General features: G+C 34.8%; 2 protein-coding genes across 2 annotated transcripts in view; one reads left to right on the top strand and one right to left on the bottom strand.

Moving 5' to 3' along the window:
* Positions 1-23763, top strand: part of LOC133182719 (MAM and LDL-receptor class A domain-containing protein 2-like) — a 232327-nt gene that overhangs the window by 15723 nt on the left and 192841 nt on the right. The gene's annotated exons all lie outside the window — the stretch shown is intronic.
* The window catches only part of LOC133182730 (tyrosine-protein kinase JAK2-like), a 44226-nt gene continuing 25262 nt past the window's right edge, over positions 4800-23763 (bottom strand). The window contains exons 16-24 of the mRNA XM_061317580.1: positions 23525-23697; positions 22338-22607; positions 22160-22221; positions 21776-22005; positions 18282-18468; positions 14479-14603; positions 10523-10695; positions 10042-10323; positions 4800-8828 (exon numbers count right to left, since the gene is read on the bottom strand). Of these exons, the coding sequence (XP_061173564.1) occupies positions 8792-8828; positions 10042-10323; positions 10523-10695; positions 14479-14603; positions 18282-18468; positions 21776-22005; positions 22160-22221; positions 22338-22607; positions 23525-23697 (1539 nt within the window). The 3' untranslated portion in view covers positions 4800-8791. The remainder of the gene's footprint in view (positions 8829-10041; positions 10324-10522; positions 10696-14478; positions 14604-18281; positions 18469-21775; positions 22006-22159; positions 22222-22337; positions 22608-23524; positions 23698-23763) is intronic.

The following is a 23763-nucleotide window of genomic DNA, read 5'->3' as shown; positions in this document are numbered from 1 at the left end:
AAAGAAGACCAGTAGTGCCATGGTAGACAACATTTATCGCACAGCTGCATTTGTATTAAATTTATCTTGGACCCTCCACGTAATATTTTTCAGGCAGTTGCCATATATTTAAGAAAAAAATTTAACTTGTGGCTGCTAGATAATTGATTGGTGGCTGCTATTTAAAATATTTTCAACCCTTTGTAGAAATGTTTTAGTCCAGAAGTAAATAAACTAATAAATCATCACTTTCGATACAGTCAAGTAAATTTCAGATATACATGTATAAGGAGGAAATTTTCTGAAAGTATGATATATGCTTTTTTTTCTTCTTTAAATTACAAATCTATTATCAAATACATGTATCTCATTGTACCATGTAACTTATGAGTTATTATCCTCTTTGATTTATTATGTAACTTTCTTTGTTGCAGAGAATGACTTCAGATGCCACTTCAATAGAGAATCCACTTTACCAGGATGTGACGGCTTAACTCCCCAGTATATGATCTCTCCTCATAAATGGCAATAAACAAAATACTCATACAGTGACAATAAACAAAATACTCATACAGTGACAATGAACAAAATACTCAAACAGTGACAATGAACAAAATACTCAAAGTGTGAATACTCAAAAACTTCTTATAACATTGTTTTTCTCTTTGTTATTTTTCCTCATTTGTTATGTTAAAAATATTGTTAAATTGAATAAAAGTTTAAATAAAGTTTGCTTTTAATTAGTGCTTTGAACAGTGTAACAGAATGTTTGACATGGGGAAGAGAATTCTAAATTGAAGTTCATGTTTCAAAGAATATATAGCTTTGACTCTATAAAATGGTACACGTTCATGACCCCTGGATCCAGGCCAAGTTGAGCATATACCGGGGTTAAGGGAAAGAAGGACCTTCAGCTGAAAAAATACTTGTCATTCAATTTTTTTCATATTTTGTATATTTCTAATTTAGTATGACCCACATATCTTAAAGCAGTTATATCATTAGGTTTCTTATTTTAGAGATACTGATTGACAATACTATGCATACAGTGTCCAAAAGGAGTTTTGATTCTCCATATTTCCGGGCCCATTACTCTGTCTATAATGGGATTTTTTAAGCGTAGATAAAAAATATGTCAGTGGACATGTATCTTTTAAAATATTTCAGAGAAAAAATGGGGTTTAAAAGTCGAAAAAACAAGTTTGAACTTTCTTCTATCACACTGCATCTGGGTAGGGAAAATTATGTGCTTTTAAGGACAACTATAAAATCAAAAAACTTAATTTGCAAAAAATTCTATCAAGTCCTTCCTTTCATTGATTAAATGTAAAAATATTGAATGGTGAAGCTGACCTCAATATTGCACAGGAAAAAGTTAAACAAGACATAAGCATGACAAAAATGTGTCATGTTTACTTTTTTTGAGTACGGGAAAACCAATTGACGTCACACGTTAGCTAAATAAGCAATATAAGATATACCTACATAAGGTTTGCATCATCAGCCATGCAAAAATAATTTTTAGCTCACCTCGACGAAGTCGAGATGAGCTTATGCTATACCCCCGGCATCGGCATTAGCGTCGGCGTCCCAGTTAAAGTTTAAGGAGCAAGTTTATTCCTAAGTAATTTTAAGCCCTACCTGGACCAAACTTGCATGGATGATGCATCTAGGGATGGACACTCCCAGACTTGCTTCAGATGCTGGATCTGACCTACATTTTCCAGATGAGTGACCAGGTTAAAGTTTTTGGAGCAGGTCCATTCCCAAGTAACTATAAGCCCTACCTGGACCAAACTTGCATGGATGATGCATCTAGGGATGGACACTCCCAGACTTGCTTCAGATGCTGGATCTGACCTACATTTTCCAGATGAGTGACCAGGTTAAGGTTTTTGGAGCAGGTCCATTCCGAAGTAACTATAAGCCCTACCTGGACCAAACTTGCATGGATGATGCATCTAGGGATGGACACTCCCAGACTTGCTTCAGATGCTGGATCCGACCAACATTTTCCAGATGAGTGACCAGGTTAAAGTTTTTGGAGCAGGTCCATTCCCAATTAACTATAAGCCCTACCTGGACCAAACTTGCATGGATGATGATCTAGGGATGGACACTCCCAGACTTGCTTCAGATGCTGGATCTGAACTTCATTTTCCAGATGAATGACCAGGTCAAAGTTTTTGGAGCAGGTCCATTCCCAAGTAACTATAAGCCCTACCTGGACCAAACTTGCATGGATGATGCATCTAGGGATGGACACTCCCAGACTTGCTTCAGATGCTGGATCTGACCTACATTTTCCAGATGAGTGACCAGGTTAAGGTTTTTGGAGCAGGTCCATTCCCATGTAACTATAAGCCCTACCTGGACCAAACTTGCATGGATGATGCATCTAGGGATGGACACTCCCAGACTTGCTTCAGATGCTGGATCTGACCTTCATTTTCCAGATGAGTGACCAGGTTAAAGATATTTGGAGCAGGTCCATTTCCAAGTAATTACATGTATAAACCCTTCCTGGACCAAACTTGCATGGATGATGATCTAGGGATGGACACTCCCAGACTTGACTTGGATGCTGGATCTGACCTACATTTTCCAGATGAGTGACCAGGTTAAAGTTTTTGGAGCAGGTCCATTCCCAAGTAATTATGAGCCCAACCTCGACTAAACTTGCATGGATGATGCATCTAGGGATGGACACTACCAGACTTGCTTCAGATGCTGGATCTGACCTACATTTTCCAGATGACTGACCAGGTTTTAGTTTTTGGAGCAGGCCCATTCCCAAGTAACTATTAGCCCTACCTGGATCAAACTTGCATGGATTATGCATCTAGGGATGGACACTCCCAGACTTGCTTCAGATGCTGGATCTGACCTACATTTTCCAGATGAGTGACCAGGTTAAAGTTTTTGGAGCAGGCCCATTCCCAAGTAACTATAAGCCCTATCTGGATCAAACTTGCATGGATTATGCATCTAGGGATGGACGATCCCAGACTTGCTTCGGATGCTGGATCTGACGTATATTTTCCAGATGAGTGATCAGGTTAAAGTTTTTGGAGCAGGTCCATTCCCAAGTAACTATAAGCCCTCCCTGGACCAAACTTGCATGGATGATGCATCTAGGGATGGACACTACCAGACTTGCTTCGGATGCTGGATCTGGCCTACATTTTCCAGAGGATTGACCAGGTTAAAGTTTTTGGAACAGGTCATTCCCAAGTAACTATAAGCCCTACCTGAACCAAACTTGCATGGATAATGCATCTAGGGATAGACACAACCAGACTTGCTTCGGATGCTGGATCTGACCTACATTTTCCAAATGAGTAACCATGACAATGTGTTTGGAGTAGGTGTATAATTACATGGCCTGTTATGATTTAACTTGCATAGACGTTGCATTCCAGACCTGCTTCGGATGTAGGAAATGAAAGACAATTTCTTGATTAGTGAACAGTTTAAAGTTTTTGGAACAGCTCATTTCCCAACAAACTATAAGACCTACTTACACAAAACTTGCATGAATATTGTTTTCAGGATGTACACTAACTATAAAGAAAATATGATATAAGATTTGCATTACTTTTACTGATAACATTCGTCGAGGTGAGCTTCTTAATCTTTGATTACCTATGTTTGTGTTTTCCATTTCTCAAAATATCTCATCATATACTGATTATAACCTGTTTTTACATAATAATACTGCCAGTGTATTCACCTAGTATGATCTTGCTTGTACTAACAGATCGTGTATGACGTCAACGACTTATTGGACGTGCAGTATAGGGAAACAGAGGAGTGGAACAACATATTCCATAATTTGTTAAAATTTACAAGAATGTTACATTTTTTTTGTTATTTTTATATTAGATGGTAATTAAAGTAAAACAAATTGTCAAAAATGTATACAAGAACTGATGGTTTTCACTTTTTGCACTTATATCAACGGAGACTATGACGTAGTTAAACAGAGTCGTGACCATGTGTCCTTCATCCCCTTACAAATATTTAAAAAAAAAAAGAAGTCTTTTATCTTGGATGTCTACCACCTGACAGCCAAACTGTTTGCATGATTATTAATGAGAAGTTAACTCTCTACCTATCGAGTCTTTAGATTCCGGTGAGCTGATATATGCATGCTCATCTTCATCTTGAAATAAGCTGTCAGAAAAGCTTAGGCTCAGGTGACCAGGTCCATATATGCTTCATCTCTATTTTTAATACAGATAAATCTCTTGTGAATTAAAAGCTCTGTTAACCACTGGGCCAGAAAAGCTGAAATTTCTTTGGAAGCTTCCTGAGGTAGTGTAGATTCTAAATTGTTCAAATTATGATCCCCAGGGGTAGGGTGGTGCCACAATAAGTACATGTATTACAAGGGGGAAATCTGGTGAAGAACAGCAGGGCAAAAGTTACTCAGGTAAGCGTTGTGGCCCATGGGCCTCTTGTTACAATTAGATCAGTCTGAGGGAGAAGTTGAAAATGTTATTTTACCTGCAGAGGGAGGGAAGGATGGACAGGTAGATAAAGAACCGAAGAGACAGATGGCACCAAACAAACTTTGGAACAGTACAACAGACTGTTTGGCTTATACATGCTTAAAATTAATACAGAAGGGCCCCAAGCATATAATTAAAGAGGCTTAAAATACTTAAAATAACTAAATGAAAGTCAATCAAAATAAAATGAATTCATCTCAATAATTGGGACTTTTGTCAAACAGGAAGTACCGTATAAAATTTAAATAAATAAAGAGATCGTTATTAATGTTTATTAAACAAATAAAAAAAAAAATGCTGCAGTCCTCTGAATAGGTTGCACATTTATTTCTGGGATACAGAGATGATATAATATTAGCACTGTTTTTTTTTTAAATATTTCATAACAAAACATTATAATAAACCCAGATTTAAAAATTCACATTAAATGTAAAAATGAAAAAACAAAACAATGCATGTTACATGTAGCTTGTGATAAACAGAGTATCAATGTCATGTACTTGACTTAAAGAGGCAACTTTTTTAACAAATTAATTTTTGCCAAAATGATATTCACTCAAATACCAGTGTGTGCAATAAAAAGTTAGATATTTACATAAAAAAAAAATTATGATAGCTGCATTCAATAGATCAAAACTGCATCTTTTCTAGAATGCTATGATATGATAATAATGTTTGCATAAGTCCATTCCATTCTTTAATTTTCACTTGCATACCAACCATACATCAATGGAATAGCAGAATAAAACCATGTGTACCGACGCATGAGGTCACATGTACCAAAGATACATTAAACAAAAGTGTTGATTTGACATAGATCACTGAAACAAAATTTACTTCACAAAAAAAGTAAACAAATTCAAAATGCCAACTACATGTGTATCTTATTTACTTTCTTCTCTTCTTTAAAAACCTTTACCATAAAATGAATGATCAAAACATGTTTACTTCATAATACATCCATATTAAAATTTGTTTGTATGAACATGGATATATAGCATATTTTCAGGTCCTGGTCCAAAACATTATATTTACCAATTCCTTGTAAAATTTTAGTTATAACGAACTCTGATTTACTGGTATAGTGAAGTGATTTTGTGTCCCCTAGCGGTTATAAATAATTATAATGAAATTCACAACTTTTTATAACAAATTTTTTTTTTAAGATCCAAAAATGTAGTAATATTAAACTGACATATCTAGCTTTCTCAAGTATTTATTATGGAAATTTTATTACACAGAAAACTTTGTTTTCCAAGATAGGTTTTGTATATAATACTTCTATAACATATTTGTTAGTCATAAGAAGGAAAACAAGTCTATTGTCAATATTCTCTATATACATGTACTTTTACGAATTTGTTATTCAGAAAGAACAAATTCTGGAAAGAACAAAGTAAACCAACAGGTCCCGAGGACTTCACTGTAACCAGATTTACTGTACAGTAATGAAAATGAAATATAAATTATTGCAAAAATTATTAATGTTATAGAAAAAAATAAATCACACAATTGGTTAACAAAAACAGAATGAAAGCAAGACTTTGATTTCTATCAAATATGAAATCATTAACCTCTGAAGTTCAAAATTATAACCAAGGTTTGAGTTTTAATGCGAAGATCAAAATACAAGTCTGTAAACCATGTTTTAATGGACTAAGAACAATATTTCATATCACAATATTTTTAGATGGTGGCTATTTATAGCCACAGGCTATTGCTGCTGCTTTTGGGCTATAAATATTAACAGTGTAAAATCACGGGGACCCTAGCGGTGATTTTTGCAGAGTCAAAATAATGAATAAAGGGTTGATTCGATGTTTGAAAATAAAAATGCACATAGTTAACAAATACTCTCAAGTTATTTTAAAGACATTTTGTTGATGGGCACAAAGCTTAATTCCTGACATTTGCCATTATCGATATTTCTCGCTTCATGAATATTCATTAAATTACGCTGATCTACAACTAATTCGTACACAGACCGACTCGTATATTCGTATGCAAACTACAGAAGTCACACGGCTTTTTTTAAAGTTGTGTTAATGTAAAATTTAAAATAATATTTATTAATTGTCAGAATATTTAAGCCTTAGGGAAAAATATTTGAGAATAATGGTTTCACATTTTAACTTTGAAATCAAATAATTATATATAATTGCTAAACACTCGCACGGTGGTTGTATGCGACAAACAGTAATTACGAGACGTTCTGATACCCCCTAATTATGAGATACTCCATGCTAGGAAAGCGTCGATCTCCAATTCCAAAAGTACAATATGATTCGAGGACTGCACATTCCTTGTTCCAAAATTGCATGTTTTATTTGAACCGTGGAATTTTTATACAATAAAACTTTTGTTCAGTGGGCTTAATTTAGGTCTGTCTTCCCCTACGTGTGTTCACAAATTAAATTTCGTATTGCACAATGACTAGCAGCAATAAGCAAGGTCAGTGCATATTAAGATTACGTATGATAAATAGCATCGTCACAAACCACAGCCAAAATATACGATCTTCTCCCATTCTGAAGAGAGCTATATGCGGACTCCGAACCGTGGCTTGAGTCGATGGAAAAATAGAGGCTGACAAATATTTTGTTTTTCTGTTCTTCTTTTTTTTCTTTTCAAACAGTATATATCAAACAAAGAAGTAAGACTTCTATACAATTCTTGGAGTCTTTCAAGCTTTTAGAAATAAGTTAATTATGCCAGGGAATTTGGCAAAGATGGGAATCCAAGGTTAAAGTCTATTTCATTATCTTTCAGCATATGATTTATGTCACACAATCTACAGTACATGGCCAAAAGTGATTCATCATTTCCCTTTTTACCATATACTTTATGAAAAGTAAGTTTTTGTTAAAAAATTTTGTGGGTTCAATTCTACTCAAAATTTCAAGAACTTTTCCAATAAGTTATGAAAAATTGTTCATATTTCCTTTTTTTGGGGGGGAGGGGATGCAAAATTTGATTATTGATCACTGCATGAGTAAAAATGTTCGGTCAATACATGAGTATATTAGGAACCTTGATTCCCTTATGATTTAACATTTAGGGTAAACTGGATTTGAGCAGACACGTTTTAAGCATTAATTTATGGGGGAAATACTAAAACATCCCAAAATCCATTATTTGAATATATAATTACAATCTGTTCATCATCCTTGAATATGTTTTCAATTTTAAATTTGCAATTATGACTGTACACCACAATAGAACATATAGAAAAAAACTGAAATGATTGAAGTTTCGTTTCTGGCATTTTGGGATAGTTTTTTTTATTCAATTCTTATTTTATAATAAACCTAATGTAGAAATACAATAAATTAACAACTCCAATTAATACATGTCCTTGCTCATTATACTTCGGAAATATAAATTTACTTATTAAATTTACTTATTAAAAAACATGTATCGTGAAAAATTGCAATAAACTTTCATAATTTCCATCAGATCATTTTACAGATTCTTATAATATTTTATCTCATTCAATGCCAGTTGCCATGTGGCACAGTGGTTAGAGTTTGCTCTAGAGTCACGAACACTAAGGAGTTGATCCTTACGTAGCGGGTTCGAATCCCACTGCAGGACGTGGAGACAGTTAAACCGAAGTCCCATGTCGCAGTAAGTGCTGGTCAAAAAAAGATCCCTCACTACTCAATGCCTGGAGTGCTGAATATAGATCTAAATTTGCAGCCCACCAACGGCAATAGTGATGTCTCAATATGAATGAAAAATTCTCTCGAGGGACGTTAAACAAACAAAATCATTCATGCCACCGTCTATCAGTACTTACAGTACTTTGATTCTAATTATATATTTTATGTAATATATATTTTTTTTTTGGGGGGGGGGGGGATTTACATCTTGTATCATCACTAAAATAAATTGACTTTATCATAATTGGAAACAACAAATATCGTGTCAACACATAACAGAAGATAAATCTCTATAAAACAAAACAAGAATCATCAATACACTCTGTATAGAATACAACAAATAACTTTATATACAAATTTGTATACATTACTTTAGCTATCAAAAAACTGCCTATACAATCATCCTTAATCATTATTGAAATGCTACGAAAGATAATGCTGCTAGATTTCTGATGTTGACTGTCTCACAGGCATAATGACAAATGAACATCTATACATTATCATTTCCTGGATAATGTTTCCTTTTCTTCTAGAAAAATAAACTCATTATATTAACAACTTATATTGCACCATAAAATTTGGGAATGTCACTTGGTCCCCAAACAAAGAGATCTGTATCAGTTCAATGTTTTTTTTTTATTCCATGTTGTTTCCAAGAATTTCCTGTAATTTTCTGAAAAATAAAAATAGAGAGAATGTCAGAAGTCTTTCTGAAATCATAACAATATAAACCTGAATCGATATAAATCTGAGCCAATACGCATCATCGGAATCAATAAAATCTGAATCAATTTAAATTGGTCTGAATTAACTTTAATTTAACATTAAAATATTAACAAATTTCAAATATTTTTTTTTTCTGTATCCCCAATCAAGTGTGTATTCTCTGCTTTATAATGTATATAGTGTAATGGTTACAAGTTTAAATCACCAATATGCATCAAGTACATGAACCAAGCTTCAATATTAATGTTCCACAACAAATTTTGTTTAAGTGCACTAAAATATACGTCTCTCCTTTTAAATCAATTCAAAGGTGAAGGTCATACAGGGGACATGATGTATAAGCCCATCCTGTTACTGTGACAGGCAAATGTCATATATCATTAACCCAGTGAATCAAAAGATCAAATAGTTCTAGCCCAAACATTTTTTCCAGCAAATAATTGAATTTTCCTGTCAAATGTCAAGGTCACATGTGGGTCATGATAATTCCCTAATTTTGACCTTCACATGACCTTAATAACAGGACCTTAATTGATTCAAAATAAAACATCTTTAGCGTAATGCATATGGTTAACAACACGTACATTGTACATTAAAACATGGATACAGCAAAACATGCTTGAAATGAATTAATGCATATAGTGAAGTGATTTTTCATTCCTTCTGGTTTTTAAACATATCATGAACTTAATTACCAGATACAATGAATTATGTTTATATTATGTTTATAACAAATCAAAAGTTGTCATCTCTGGCACTTCCCTATATTAAGCGTGTTTTACTGCAGTTTAATAAACGTGGAAATTTTGAATTGACAAGATCTATAACATTATTTTAACACTTGACTGATCCATATCTCAGACCTTTGAGATATGATCAGACCTTTGAGATATGATCTTAAGGTCCTCACATACCATAAAGTATAGGGCACATTAATATATACTCAAGACATTGTTGCTTCAAAATCGTAATATGCCTATAAATTACAAGCAACAATACACGAAAGTCTGTATACATTCCAGTTCAAATTTATGACCCAGACATGATTTATCAACAGAAAACCATAAAAGTCAATGTTTTTCTTCTCCAATTTGGGTAAACAAAAAAAGGACATAAGATTAAGAAATATATAAGGAGACATACTATTTACATGTACTTACAAACATTGAACAAAAATCTGTGAAAATGGTGGTCTCTTGACTGGTTCCCACTCCCAGCACTTCATCATCAGTCCGTATACCTCCTCGTGACACCCTGCAGGTTTCTGAAGACGTGCACCTTTTTGTAAGTAGTAGTATGACAGCTTGCGTAACTCCTCCCTGTTTACGTCACAGAGTCGGGGGATCTCCCCTTGGCTGAAACACTCCCACAAGACGACCCCAAAACTCCATACGTCTGTCTTAGAAGAATACTTGGTTTTATCTATTACTTCTGGGGCACACCTTCATGAAAAAAAGACAGATGTGTAAATATTATTAATGTTAAAACTCAGTTTGAAATATACATGTTCTAATCCTGTTTTATATAATTGCCAACAAAATTAATCATGCATTTGCCATGTGCACATGTTCGACACATAGAGAATATTTACCAAGAAAAGAAGTGTCCAAGAAAACAGTTTTAAAACATCCAAGTACTTACCATTGCAGAGGTAGAACATTTTGTCCTTTTCTGGTGTAATAGTCCTTATCCGTAGTCATGAGTTTGGATAGTCCAAAATCAGCAATCTTAGCCATAAAGTCCTTAGTCAGGAGAATATTTCTTGCTGCTAGGTCACAATGAAACACCTTGACGTCACTAAGATACTCCATCCCCTTAAAAATATCAGGTTCCGATAAATACATGTAAATATGCTAAAGTTTCAATTGAAAGAAAATCTTTTTATTTATTGTGAATGAAATAAAAATTCCAATTTAAAATGGGCCATTGTCAAAAAGAAAAAAAATCCAGAAGTTATTGAGGAGAACTAGCTCTACTGGTTTCAATTCACAATAGTCAATAGTCTAAAAGTTGCACCTGAATGGACTTTTTTTTATATTGAGTTGTACATTTACAGAAATAATTTTTTTGTATATCTAGATTTTTTTTCTTAACATGTACAATAACGATGTTTTATTCAAGGCAAGGCCAGATTTTGTTAAAAACAGACAAAAAACTGTAGAAGGAAGAGCATTCTTTGAGAATTTCATGGAATATTTACTTAATTTTCAGTAATACCATTCATTGAAATAAAAAAGTCATAAATTCAAGAAAGTATAAAAGTTTATGTAGTCTACCTGTGTAATAAGTCTTACTGAAATCAAATACAAGAGGCCCATGGGCCACATCGCTCACCTGAGCACTGTAGCAAGGAAAAAAGCAAAAATCAGTTCAGTATTAAAAAGATTACATGTAAATGCATAAGTGGTCCTGACCTACCCCTAAAAGGGGGGGGGGTATGATTTGAAAAAAAAAATTGAATCTACACTAACTAAGGATGCTTACATATTTCTTTGAATATCTGTGGTTTTTTTCCTACAAGTTTAAACTTTCATTGTGGTCCCACCCTACCCCTGGGGGTCATGATTTGAACAAACTTGAATCTACACCACCTGAGTAGTTTCCATATAAATATGACCAATCATAGCTTTGCTGTTCTTGAGAAGAAGATTTATAAAGACTTTTCCTATATACTCCTATGTTAAACTTTGATCGCCCATTGTGGCCCCACCCTATCCCCAGGGGTCATGATTTGAACAAACTTGAATCTATATCACCTGAGGTTGCTTTCACATAAATATGACCAATCATGGCTTTGCTGTCCTTGAGAAGAAGATTTTTAAAGATCTTTCCTATAAATTCGTATTTAACACTTTGATCTTCCATTTTGGCCGCACCCTACCCCCGGGGTCATGAATTGAACAAACTTGAATCTATGCTACCTGATGATGATTCCACATGAGTTTCATCTTTCCTTGCCCATTGTTTCTTGAGGAGAAGATTTTTAAAATTTTTTCACTATTTTGTAATTATCTCCCCTTAGAAGAGGGCGTTGCCCTTGATTTGAATAACTTGAATCCCCTTCACCTAAGGATAGTCTGTGCCAAGTTTGGTTAAAATTGGCCCAGTGGTTTTGGAGAAGAAGATTAAATTCTGAAAAGTTAACGATGATGACAACAACAATGACGACAGACAACAGACAAATTTTGATTAGAAAAGCTCACTTGAGCCTTCGGCTCAGGTGAGCTAAACAAGAGGCCCAAGGGCCTTGAATGGCTCTTCTGATAAACTGTACAACCTATCACTTCTATTTGAAGCCTCTAAGTATCCTGTATATTTAGATAAAGCCTTGAAATTCCAAAGGTAGGTTATCATGAGCTACATTTTAGATGAAACACTCTGAGAACCCAAGATGATTCTAAGCCAATTAGTATCTGAGAGTAGGTCATGGTGACCTACTTATCACTTGTCATTCTCTGAGGACTAAAGATGCATCAACTAAGTTTAATGATTCTAAGCCAATTAATACCTAAAATATTTTAAAATTATAACCATAAAATTTCAAAAGTAGGTCACAGTGACCTACTTTTCAGATGACATACTTTGAGGACCCAAGATGCATCAACTGACGGATTTTGATGATTCTAAGCCAATAAGTACCTGATATATTTAAATAAAGCCATAAAATTTCAAAAATAGGTCACAGTGACCTCCTTTTCAGTGGACTAACTCTGCAGAACCAAGATGCATCAACTGACAAAGTTTTGATGATTCTAAGCCAATAAGTAGCCGAAATATTTAATTATAGTCATATGAATTGAAAAGTAGGTCACGGTGACCTACTTTTCAGTCGACCTACTTCAAGGACCCAAGATATATCAACTGACAAATTTTGATGATTCTAAGCCAAATAGTACCCCAAAAACATTAAATACAGCCATAAAATTTTAAAAGTAGGTCATGGTGACCTACTTTTCAGTTGTTGTACTCCAAGCACCCAAGATACATCAACTGACAAAGTTTGATGATTCTAGGCCAATAAGTACCTGAATTATTTAATTAAAGCCATAAATTTTCAAAAGTAGGTCACGGTGACCTACTTTTCAGTCGACCTACTCCAAGGACCCAAGATATATCAACTGACAAATTTTGATGATTCTAAGCCAAATAGTACCCGAAAACATTAAATACAGCCATAAAATTTCAAAAGTATGTCACGGTGACCTACTTTTCAGTTGTTGTACTTCGAGGACCCAAGATGCATCAACTGACAAAGTTTGATGATTCTAAGCCAATTAGTACCCAAAATATTTAATTATAGTCATATAAATTGAAAAGTCGGTCACGGTGACCTACTTTTCAGTTGAGGTTTTTCGAGGACCCAAGTTGCATCAACTTACAAAGTTTTATGATCATAGGGCTTAAAATGTCCAAATTATGCTTCTAAAAGGCTTTGAAATCGAATGCCTGCAAAGTTCAAAAAGTAGGTCAATGTTACCTACTTTTTAATAAATATGTTTTATCTTTCCAAGATGCATCATCTTACAAGATTTAATGATTCTAAACCTCTCAGTATACGAATTAATGATCTTAATTGTTTTGAAAAAGATTAGCCATTAAATTCAAAAAGTAGGTCAAGGTGACCTACTTTTTAGTCGACGTACTCTGAGGAACCAAGATACATCAACTGACAAAGTTTGATGATCATAGGCCTTAAACTGTTCAAAATATGCCTCTAAATCATTTTAAAAAAGAATGGCCACAAATTTTAAATTTTAAAAAGTAGGTCACCATGACCTACTTTTGAGTCAACATGATATGATGTCCTTAGATGCATCAACTGACAAGATTTGATGATCCTAGTCCTTATAGTAAGCAAAATATCAACATTTTAATAAAATGTAATTTTTGGTCAAATTTGAAGTGACCTTGAGACCACGCCCTTTGCCCCAGGGTGATGCCTTGAACAATTTTTAATTTACAACATATCCTCAACCTTTTGTGTAAGTTTGGTGATAATCTGCCCAGTGGTTCTTGAGAAGAAGATTTTTTAGCAACCAGTACTTTTGTTTCTATTTTCCTAATTATCTCCCCTTGTTTAAGGGTCACAACCCTAGTTTTAGTATAAACGGAAGCCCTTGGGCCAAGGATACCCTGTGACAAATTTGACAATAACTGACCAAGGGGCTCTTGAGTTATGGACCATATACTAAAGAGTTTATGCACACCACACAAATGGCCATAGCATTAGCTCTTTGAGCCTTTGGCTCAGAAGAGCTAAAAACTGTAGAAGACAAAGCATTTTGCAGAATTGTTTACAGACAGCTAGACAGACAACAGGACAGATGACAGACACTTTACTACTGCATAAGCTCTTCTAAATCAGTAAAGCTAAAAATTATTTAAAAAAAAAAAAATTGACAATTCTAATCCATAACATACAGTGCTCCTCTTTATTTTGACTCAATGTAATCTTATTCCTTAAAAATAACTAAAAGTGTGTCCAAATATTTTTGGTCCAAGGCCACTCTTTGAACAGACAAAAATTTTCACTATTGTAGTGACAAAGACAAAGCCCTTCATTAAGAACAAAAAACAAAAATTCAAAAACGTGTTACCCTAGTGATATCTATTGCTATGGCGATCAGTCTGCAGTCTGGTACGCGACACTTTTTCCTGCGGTTCTCCTCTAGATAACTTCTCAGTGAGCCATTCTCTATATACTCCATGATCATCATAAGCTCTGTTCAAATTTATAACCAAATTGTATAAGTATAATGTTTTAGTGACATAAACTTTTTATGTTGCAAACTTTTTTATGATGCATTACATGATTGCCACATAGCATTAAAGTTGACCCCTAATCCTGTTCAAAATGGAAAAAAAAATATTGTTAAAATAACCATACTGACATATTTTAATTATCAAAATACATGAATAACACAGTATATATTTTAACACATACTAAAAGTAGTTGTTCATTAAGATGGTGACCATCTCAAAAGGCCTGATTTTAGTAAATATAACAAGAAGTCTGTGAGCCAATGCTCACTAATAATACCCCCGCTCTGATGTGAATACACAAGTTCGGTTATGGACAAACACAGTGATAATCAGGAAATTGACATCGGATTTGTAAAAACTGAATCCCAACATATGGCATGCCTAAACAAAGATTGTGCTAAAATTTCAAGCATCTACGATGAGTAGTTGCTGAGAAAACTACAACTAAAATTTGCTATGTATGGTACGGACAGACGCACGGATAAACAGGAAGTTAACACTGGATTTGTACAAAAATGAATCCCACCATATGGCATGCCTAAACAAAGAGTGTGTTGAAATTTCAAGCACCTGTGATGAGTAGTTGCTGAGAAAATTGCGACCAAAGTTTGTTATGTGTGGTACGGACAGATGCACGGACGGACAGACGGATAAACAGGAAGTTGACATCGGATTAGTACAAAAATGAATTCCACCATATGGCATGCCTAAACAAAGATTGTGCTAAAATTTGAAGCATCTGCGATGAGTAGTTGCTGAGAAAACCACGACCAAAGTTTGTTATGTGTGGTATGGACAGACGCACGGATAAACAGGAAGTTGACATCGGATTAGTACAAAAATGAATCCCACCATATGGCATGCCTAAACAAAGATTGTACTAAAATTTGAAGCATCTGCGATGAGTAGTTGCTGAGAAAACCACGACCAAAATTTTTTATGTATGGAACGGACAGACGCACGGATAAACAGGAAGTTGACATCGGATTCGTACAAAAATGAATACCACCATATGGCATGCCTAAACAAAGATTGTGCTAAAATTTCAAGCATCTGCAATGAGTAGTTCCTGAGAAAACTGCGACCAAAATTTGTTACGGACAGACAGACAGACAGACGGACAGACAGACAGACACACAAGGGTAAAACAGTATACCCCCCTCTCCTTCGGAGCGGGGGTATAACAATGTATGGGCAACAGGATTTTACAGGACTATAACTGCATGGGAAGAACTTTTTGTACTCCAAAAAGTTTTGTTTAAGGAGAAACATTTTCTATTTGTAATTTCTAATTAAAAAAAAGTAAATAAATATAAAAATAAATATTGTGATAATATAATAATATAATTGAAAAAAAAAATCAATGCTCTCTGAGGTTTACCAAGAATCTTTCTTTTCCTTGACCTTTGACTTTGTAATATCAATCACCAAAGGTTCTTTCTGGGTGAATTTTAAGCAAAATTGATCAAAGTTAACAAAAGGCTCATGGACCACAACACTCACCTGATAAACTATGGTCCTTCTTGTTCATCAGCAGATTCCTTTTCCTGTATTCCTATGTAAATTTTGATCACCCATTGTAGCTAGCCCCACCCTATCACCGGGGTTCATAATTTGAATCTTGAATCTACACTACCCTTGGATGCTTTTTTATAAATTTTATGTATCATGACTTTGATGTTCCTGGGAAAAAGATTATTTAAAGATTCCTATGTAAAACTTTGATTGCCCATTGTGGCCATACCTTATCTACGGGGGTCATGATTTGAACAAATTTGAATATATACACTACCTGTGGATGCTTCCATATAAGTAAGACTGATTATGGCTTTGCTGTCCTTGAGAAGACTTCTACAGATTTTTTCTATGTATTTCTATGTAAAACTTTGATTGTCCATGGTGGCCCCACCTTTTCATTGGGTCAGATTTGAACAAACTTGAATCTACATTACCTATGAATGCTTCCATAAAAATATGACTGATCATGGCTTTGCTCATTTTGAGAAGATTTTTTCAAATTTTCCCTGCTTATACCCAAGCATGTAAAACTTATACCCATAGTGGTCACACCCTACTCCAGGGGTCATGAATTGAACAAACTGCAAATGACACTATCTGAGGATGCTTCCATATAAATATGACTGATCAGAGCTTTGCTGTTCTTGAAAAGAAGATCTTAAAAGACTTTTTCCCTATTCATACCCATGTAAAATTTTGATCATCCACTGTATCCCACCCTTCCCCTGGGGGTAATGATTTGAACAAACTTGAATCTACACTACCTGGGAATGCTTCTTAATAAATATGATTAGTCACACCTGTTCTATTTTTGATAAAATTTTAAAGATTTTTCCTATTCATACCCATGTATAATATTGATTGCCCATTGTGGCCCCATCCCACCTCCAGGGGTCATGATTTTAACAAACTTGAATCTATACTACCTTTATATGCTTCCCCATAAATATGACTGATCAAGACTTTGCTGTTCTTGAGAAGAAGATTTTAAAGATTTTTCCTATATATACCATTGTAAAACTTTGACTGCCCCTAGTGCCCCCACACTCTCGGGGGGGGGGGGGGGGGGGGGGGGGGGGTTTCATGATTTTAACAAACTTGAATCTACACTACCTATATATGCTTCCCCATAAATATGACTGATCAAGGCTTTGCTGTTCTTGAGAAGAAGATTTTTAAAGAATTTTCCTATATATACCCTTGTAAAACTCTGACTGCCCCTAGTGGCCCCACACTCTCCTTGGGGGTCATGATTTGAACAAACTTGAATCTACACTACCTATATATGCCTCCCCATAAATATGACTGATCAAGGCTTTGCTGTTCTTGAGAAGAAGATTTTAAATTTTAAAGAATTTTCCTAGATATACCTTGTAAAACTTTGCCCCTAGTGGCCCCACACTCTCCTGGGGGGGGGGGGGGGGGGGAGTCATGATTTGAACAAACTTGAATCTACACTTTGTCAGGAAGCCTTCACATCATAAGTTTTATCTTTTCTGGCCCACTGGTTCTTGAGAAAAAGATTTTTAGATGACCCAACCCAATTTTTATTTTTTCTTAATCATCTCTCCTTAGAAGAGGAAGTGGTCCTTCATTTGAAACAAACTTGAATTCCCTTTATCCAAGGATACTCTGTGCCAAGTTTGGTTGAAATTGGTCCAGTGGTTCTGGTGAAAATGAAATTGTAAAAACTTTACAATGACAATGATGACAACGACAGACAATGGAAAAATTTTGATCGGAAAAACTCACTTAAACCTTTAGCTCAGGTGAGCTAAAAAAGAATATACACTCTAGTCAAGGATTTTAACAAAATTGTTCTACATTGACCTTGACCTTTTGTCTAAAATATAAAAGTAAGGAAAATAATTGGCAATATGCAACCTAGAAGCATGTGATAATTCTTTTATGACCAGCATCAAGCTTCTGCAATTTATCACCTCAAAAAATACCAAAACACTGTTGCATACTTATTGTTTACAGTAACTGCCCTTCGTGTATGGATACTTAATGACCTACCTCATCCATGATGTAAGTATATATTCTCATGAAAAAGTAACGACTTAAATTTAAGGTTGTAGTACCATTAAGTTTCATATCAACACTAATTACAATTCACCTGGTTTTTTAGTGAAGCCGTAGAATTTGACTATATGAGGATGGTCCAGTGTTCCTAAGACGTCTACTTCCTTCACCATGTCTTTCTCTATGGTTGCTGAAATTGTGGCCTTGAATACCTTAGCGGCCACCATTATGTTTTCCTTGCCTTTCTTGTAAGTGCCCCTTTTGACAAATCCAAAATGTCCCTGCAACAAGAGGAATGAAATTAGTTTACAGTAAAAGACCAGAAAAACACATGATGCCAAAGGACTTAGAATGGTTAGCACCAAAATCAGCCCTGTCTCTATATTTGAGCATTATTTTTTTTTCAGACAGGCATGCTATGTGTTCTAAATCATTCTATTTTTTTTTTTGAAATTATCATAAAGCACTTTTCCTTCAATTTGAAAGATCTCTAAATATCTCGAGTTTTCTTTAGAAATTAATGCTACTGATGTAATGACATCACACCGTTTTATCCAAATTTTAAACAGTGCATTAACAAAGGTAGATTAATAATAAAACATAGGTAATCAGAGATTACAGAGCTCACCTCAACCATTGTTGTCTTTAAGTAAGTCCCACACTAAACTAATAATCTAGTAGTGTGCATCCCTAGATGCAACATTTATGCAAATTTGGTCTGATATGGCTTGCTGCTTGGGAATGGACTTGTCTAAAAACTTAAAACTAGTCACTCATCCAGAAAATGTAAGTCAAATTCAGCATCTGAAGCAAGTTTGAGAGTGTTCGTCCCTTGATGCATCATCCATGCAAGTTTGGTTCAGATAGGCCTTATAGTTACATGTACTTGGAAATGAGATCTGCTCCAAAAACTTTAACCTGGTCACTCATCCAGAATATGTAGGTCAGGTCCAGCATCCGAAGCAAGTCCAGTAGTGTGCATCCTTAGATGTATCATCCATGCAAGTTTGGTCAACATAGGGCTTATAGTTACTTGGAAATGAGATCTGCTCCAAAAACTTTAACCTGGTCATTCATCCAGAAAATATGTCAGATCCAGCATCTGAAGCAAGTCCAGTAGTGTGCATCCTTAGATGTATCATCCATGCAAGTTTGGTCAATATAGGGCATATAGTTACTTGGAAATGAAACCTGCTCCAAAAGCTTTAACCTGCACCAAAAACTTTAACCTGCTCCAAAAACATTAACCTGGTCATTCTTTAGCTGAAATTGCAGCATCTGAAACCTTGACTGGTACAATGAAACACACTAGAAGCATCCTCCATGCATCTCTGATTGATATAGGGCATAGAAGTACCTGAGAAGAAAACTGCTCCAAAAACTTTAACCTGGGATGCCGAGGGTGTTACATAAGCTCCCCCAACTTCGTTGAGGTGAGCTAAAAATGACTACATTCTGTAAGGGACTATAATTTGAGAGAACATTTTATGAGGGGCATTTGAAAAGTTCTGAGAACTGTTTGATAAAATATTAACCGTTTCACGGAAGTTTATAAATTTGATACCATTGAAAAGAGCTGGAAAATTCGCACTTATTTCGATGTCACTTTCTTGTTTTATGATGTAATAACTCCGAAAATGACGTCAGAATCTTGATTGTTTAGCATACTGAGAAGTCGCGTTTCTTGTCCACGAGAAGATCGGAAAAGTGCTGTCAAAGGCCTCTTTGAAAAGATAATTTCAAGTAAAATTTATATGGAGGTAGAGCAACACTGAGAGAATGGTACTGTTTATCAGCAATTCCAAATTTCATTTCATGGTTGGTTTATAAGCACTGTTTATGTACGGTTATGCTATCATAGGCATTCATTTAAGATTTTTATTTACATAATACAGCTGGACTTTCGGTCTATTATATAGCTCTCCACTGTATTAAACAAAACATGGTCTGTATAAAACTGAAGTGTATCAATGCAGTTTTCCACAAATGAATCATGAGTAACATGACTCTTACCTTTTAGGAATAAAACGTACAAAAGTCCTCCCCGGGACCTGTTTCTGTGCGTATTTTTTTCATATTATTTCAACTTTGGCTCTCCAAAACTCACTACTGGTTTCGACTTTCGGCTCAAAAAAATGAATCTGAGTTTCATTGCCATATACAATCTTATTTATTTTCCATGAGTTAAAATTTTCGAATATATTGAGTTACGGTGGGGTTACAACTATGCCGGTGCCATTTTGGTTTTTACTAGAAAATATAGGGTACTCTTAACTTAACGTCTCTTGAGATTTAATCGTTCCCACAAAATTGGTTAAAACACCTGACGAATTAATGCCAGCAAATTTTGTAACACCGTCCACAATTCTCCTTTGATTTTCAACTTTGTCATTTTCTCACAGCTAGGTCTTTTTTACGCAATATTCTGAGCGAGATTCGTTAAAACCTGTGATGTTTGACACACGCTTAAACCCCCTCAGAACTATAGGATCTCCTAAATAAAACGTCATATGATAGACTGTAGTCTATGTAAACATTCTCTCAACTGGCAGTTGTGACAGTTGGCATGCATCCGAGCAATGAGCAAAAGTTGACTTTAAAATTTTAATTCACTGAAATTTTGTCTCTTGTTACGTCATTTTTATGGTCAGTATGCGAAACACATGGAATTCTGATGTCGTTTTCGGAGTTATTATGTCATAAAAATTGCAAAGTGACATCACAATATGTGTATATTTTTCTGATCTTTCCAATGATATCAAACTCAATAATTTCCGCTAAATGGTTAATAATTTATCAAATAGTTCTCAGAACTTTTCAAATGCCCCTCGTATACTCATAAAATTTTCGTCTCAATGCAAGCAGAATTTTCAACTTGTACATTTTTTTTACAAGAAGTGAAAACAAAGAAAATGCACAAAAAAAAATCAGCTTTGAGTAATCTCTGACCTGAAAATTAGGTTCAAAATTATATATTTTAAACATGCATTCTGTGGGAGAAGTATTAGCTAAACAGGGATAAGGGAGACAAAATATTCCAGACAAGGATTTGGGAGACCTTATTTATTATTATACCAATCAGTTTTAAAAAATAAAATGTTTTGAACTTCTAAGATCATTATTATTGACAATGTGCAGATATTTGTTGCATGTCATCTCAGATGGAAATAATAAAACCTGGCCATTCTCTTGAAGTTGATGAAATTGGAAAAAAAAAGATATCTGCATATTCAAGATACTGAAGTTTAAATACATGTACAAAAAGAATAAGGGATTGGGACTTCCAGCTTGCTTCAAGATATCCATGGTATTTGAAATATTGTTGTTTTAGTTATTCATGTTCAACTACTGGTATATACATGTATATAAGTAATATGGCATTTCAGTTACAGATTGGAACATATTCAAATCTACCAATCAGGCTTAAAGGGACCCCTGTTGATTTAAAATAATACTTAAAAAAAAAATCTGCAAGTAATGTGTACTGTACACAAAAAATGTTTGCATGGGTTAAATTTTGGCCAAAGTTTCCTATAGTTAGAAATCTTCAGTATCTAAGTTTACATTATACCAATCTAGTTCATATACCTTTCCAATGACTTCATCATCCAGTTGAATATTATTTGTGTTAATCATGTATTTTATATCTTCTGATGGCAGATAAGCTGGACGGGATGGTGTAACACTTGGATTCACGGGGAAAGTTTGCCTGTCTGTCTGTCTGGAGTCTGAGAGATGCGGGGGAGGGTCGTGATCTGTGGGGTCAGGGTCCGGGGATGTGGGTTCTATTGGAACTGTCGGAACAGGTGGGAGAGGCTCTGAAAGAGAAGAGAGAAAGAATTCAAATTTATATAAAATTTCTACAAATCTTATCACTAAACTCACTTGATCCTTGTTTATGAAATGCAGTAAACCCAAGTTTTTAACAAGTCAATAAGCAGAGATTAAAAAGTTATAGTTTACTCGTGTTACCTTGGTGATGAGGGGATCTGTCTGTTTCTTCCTTTGGTTCTGGGTAAAGTTCAGTGAATTCTCTGTTTAAAAAAACCCCCAAAGATTCAAAGCATTATAAAGTCATGCTGACAAAACAATACTTTATGAACATTCAGGAAAAGATTTGCTCTTTATTTCAGCTGAGGTCCTCTCTTACCTGCACTTTTGACATGCCAGGTTGAAATCAGGTCTGTCATCAGGGTTAAATTCCCAGCATTTTTCCATAAATTTGTACACCACCTCTGGGCAGTGGGTGGTTCTTCTGAGGCGTTTTCCCTCCACCAGCTTCTGGTAACCCTCTTTGGAGAAATTTTGGCACAAAACAGGTGCTTTGGCATGAGTGAACACCTCCCAGATCAGGATGCCATAGCTCCAAACATCACCTTTTGTTGTGAATTTTCTACTTGCAATACTTTCTGGTGAACACCTGAATTAAAAATGCTAAAAACTTAAATATACATGTCAACATTACAATTATCAATCTTTAATATACATGTTTAACAAGCAAAACACAAGACTTATTAATTTCATAAAAATGATTAAATAGCAATAATAAATATCAAAGATCTTTTTTAAATTAATTCTTATCAAACATAATGCTACATCAGTAAACAATTAACTAATCTCTTCCACCACAATTTTAACTAGAAAATTTTAACTAGAAAATTCTTACTGGTTGTATAATACTATAGATCGCCAAATACTCAACCTTATACATTTATTTAGACCTTATTTTCACGAGATTATCATTTGGTATTTATAAGCAACACTTAATTCTAATGAGTCAGACTTTGATTTTGTTCTATATATAAATCTTTACAAATAAACGCAAGAATGAGTTTTGCAACCAGGATGGTCACGTGTAACTACGCGAAAGTAAAGTTCTTGCAAATAAAAAGTGATTAACAATAACGTCTAAAAACTGAGGAAATCAAAACCCATAATAAAATTGTTTTTGAGCAAGGGCACTGGAGGAGGGAAATGCAAAATGATAATTGTCAAATTATTTTACTGTATATGTACTGTGGAATCATCATTGTTCGTGGGGGGCTAATGTTCATGGATTTTGTGGGTCATGCTTACCCATGAATTTACATCCCCACCAACATTTATTCTGTAAACATATTGATTCATTGAATCTACTGTATGAATGAGTAATCCTCAAAATTATGTCCCCACGAACAAGTAAAATTTTGCTTGCCCATGAACATTGACCCCCGTGAATTTAAATGACGTTCCACAGTACTTGTACATGTCCAATGGGCCTCTATCCACACAATATTCTTTTCTGATTTGAACTATGTCTCATTTTAAATGAAAGTGTGTACTACTTAATATACTGACCACATCAGAGGAAGCTCTTTGCCTGTAGATCTCCTATAGTAATCTTTGTCTTGCTGTAGGATCTTTGCCAGACCAAAGTCTGTGATTTTAGCCACTAAGTTGTTTGTCAGGAGGACATTTCTTCCTGCCAGGTCACAATGAATCACCCTCTTACTAGCCAAGTAAGCCATTCCCTACAACACAAAGGTTCTTATCAATACCATACATACCCAAATAAGAGTGCAACTGACAACTAGGTA

Source organism: Saccostrea echinata, unplaced genomic scaffold, assembly GCF_033153115.1.
Source record: "Saccostrea echinata isolate AGI-Se365-2 ecotype Australia unplaced genomic scaffold, CSIRO_AGI_Sech_v1 ptg000001l, whole genome shotgun sequence".
Lineage (NCBI taxonomy): Eukaryota > Metazoa > Mollusca > Bivalvia > Ostreida > Ostreidae > Saccostrea > Saccostrea echinata.
This window is presented reverse-complemented; position numbering and strand designations above follow the sequence as displayed.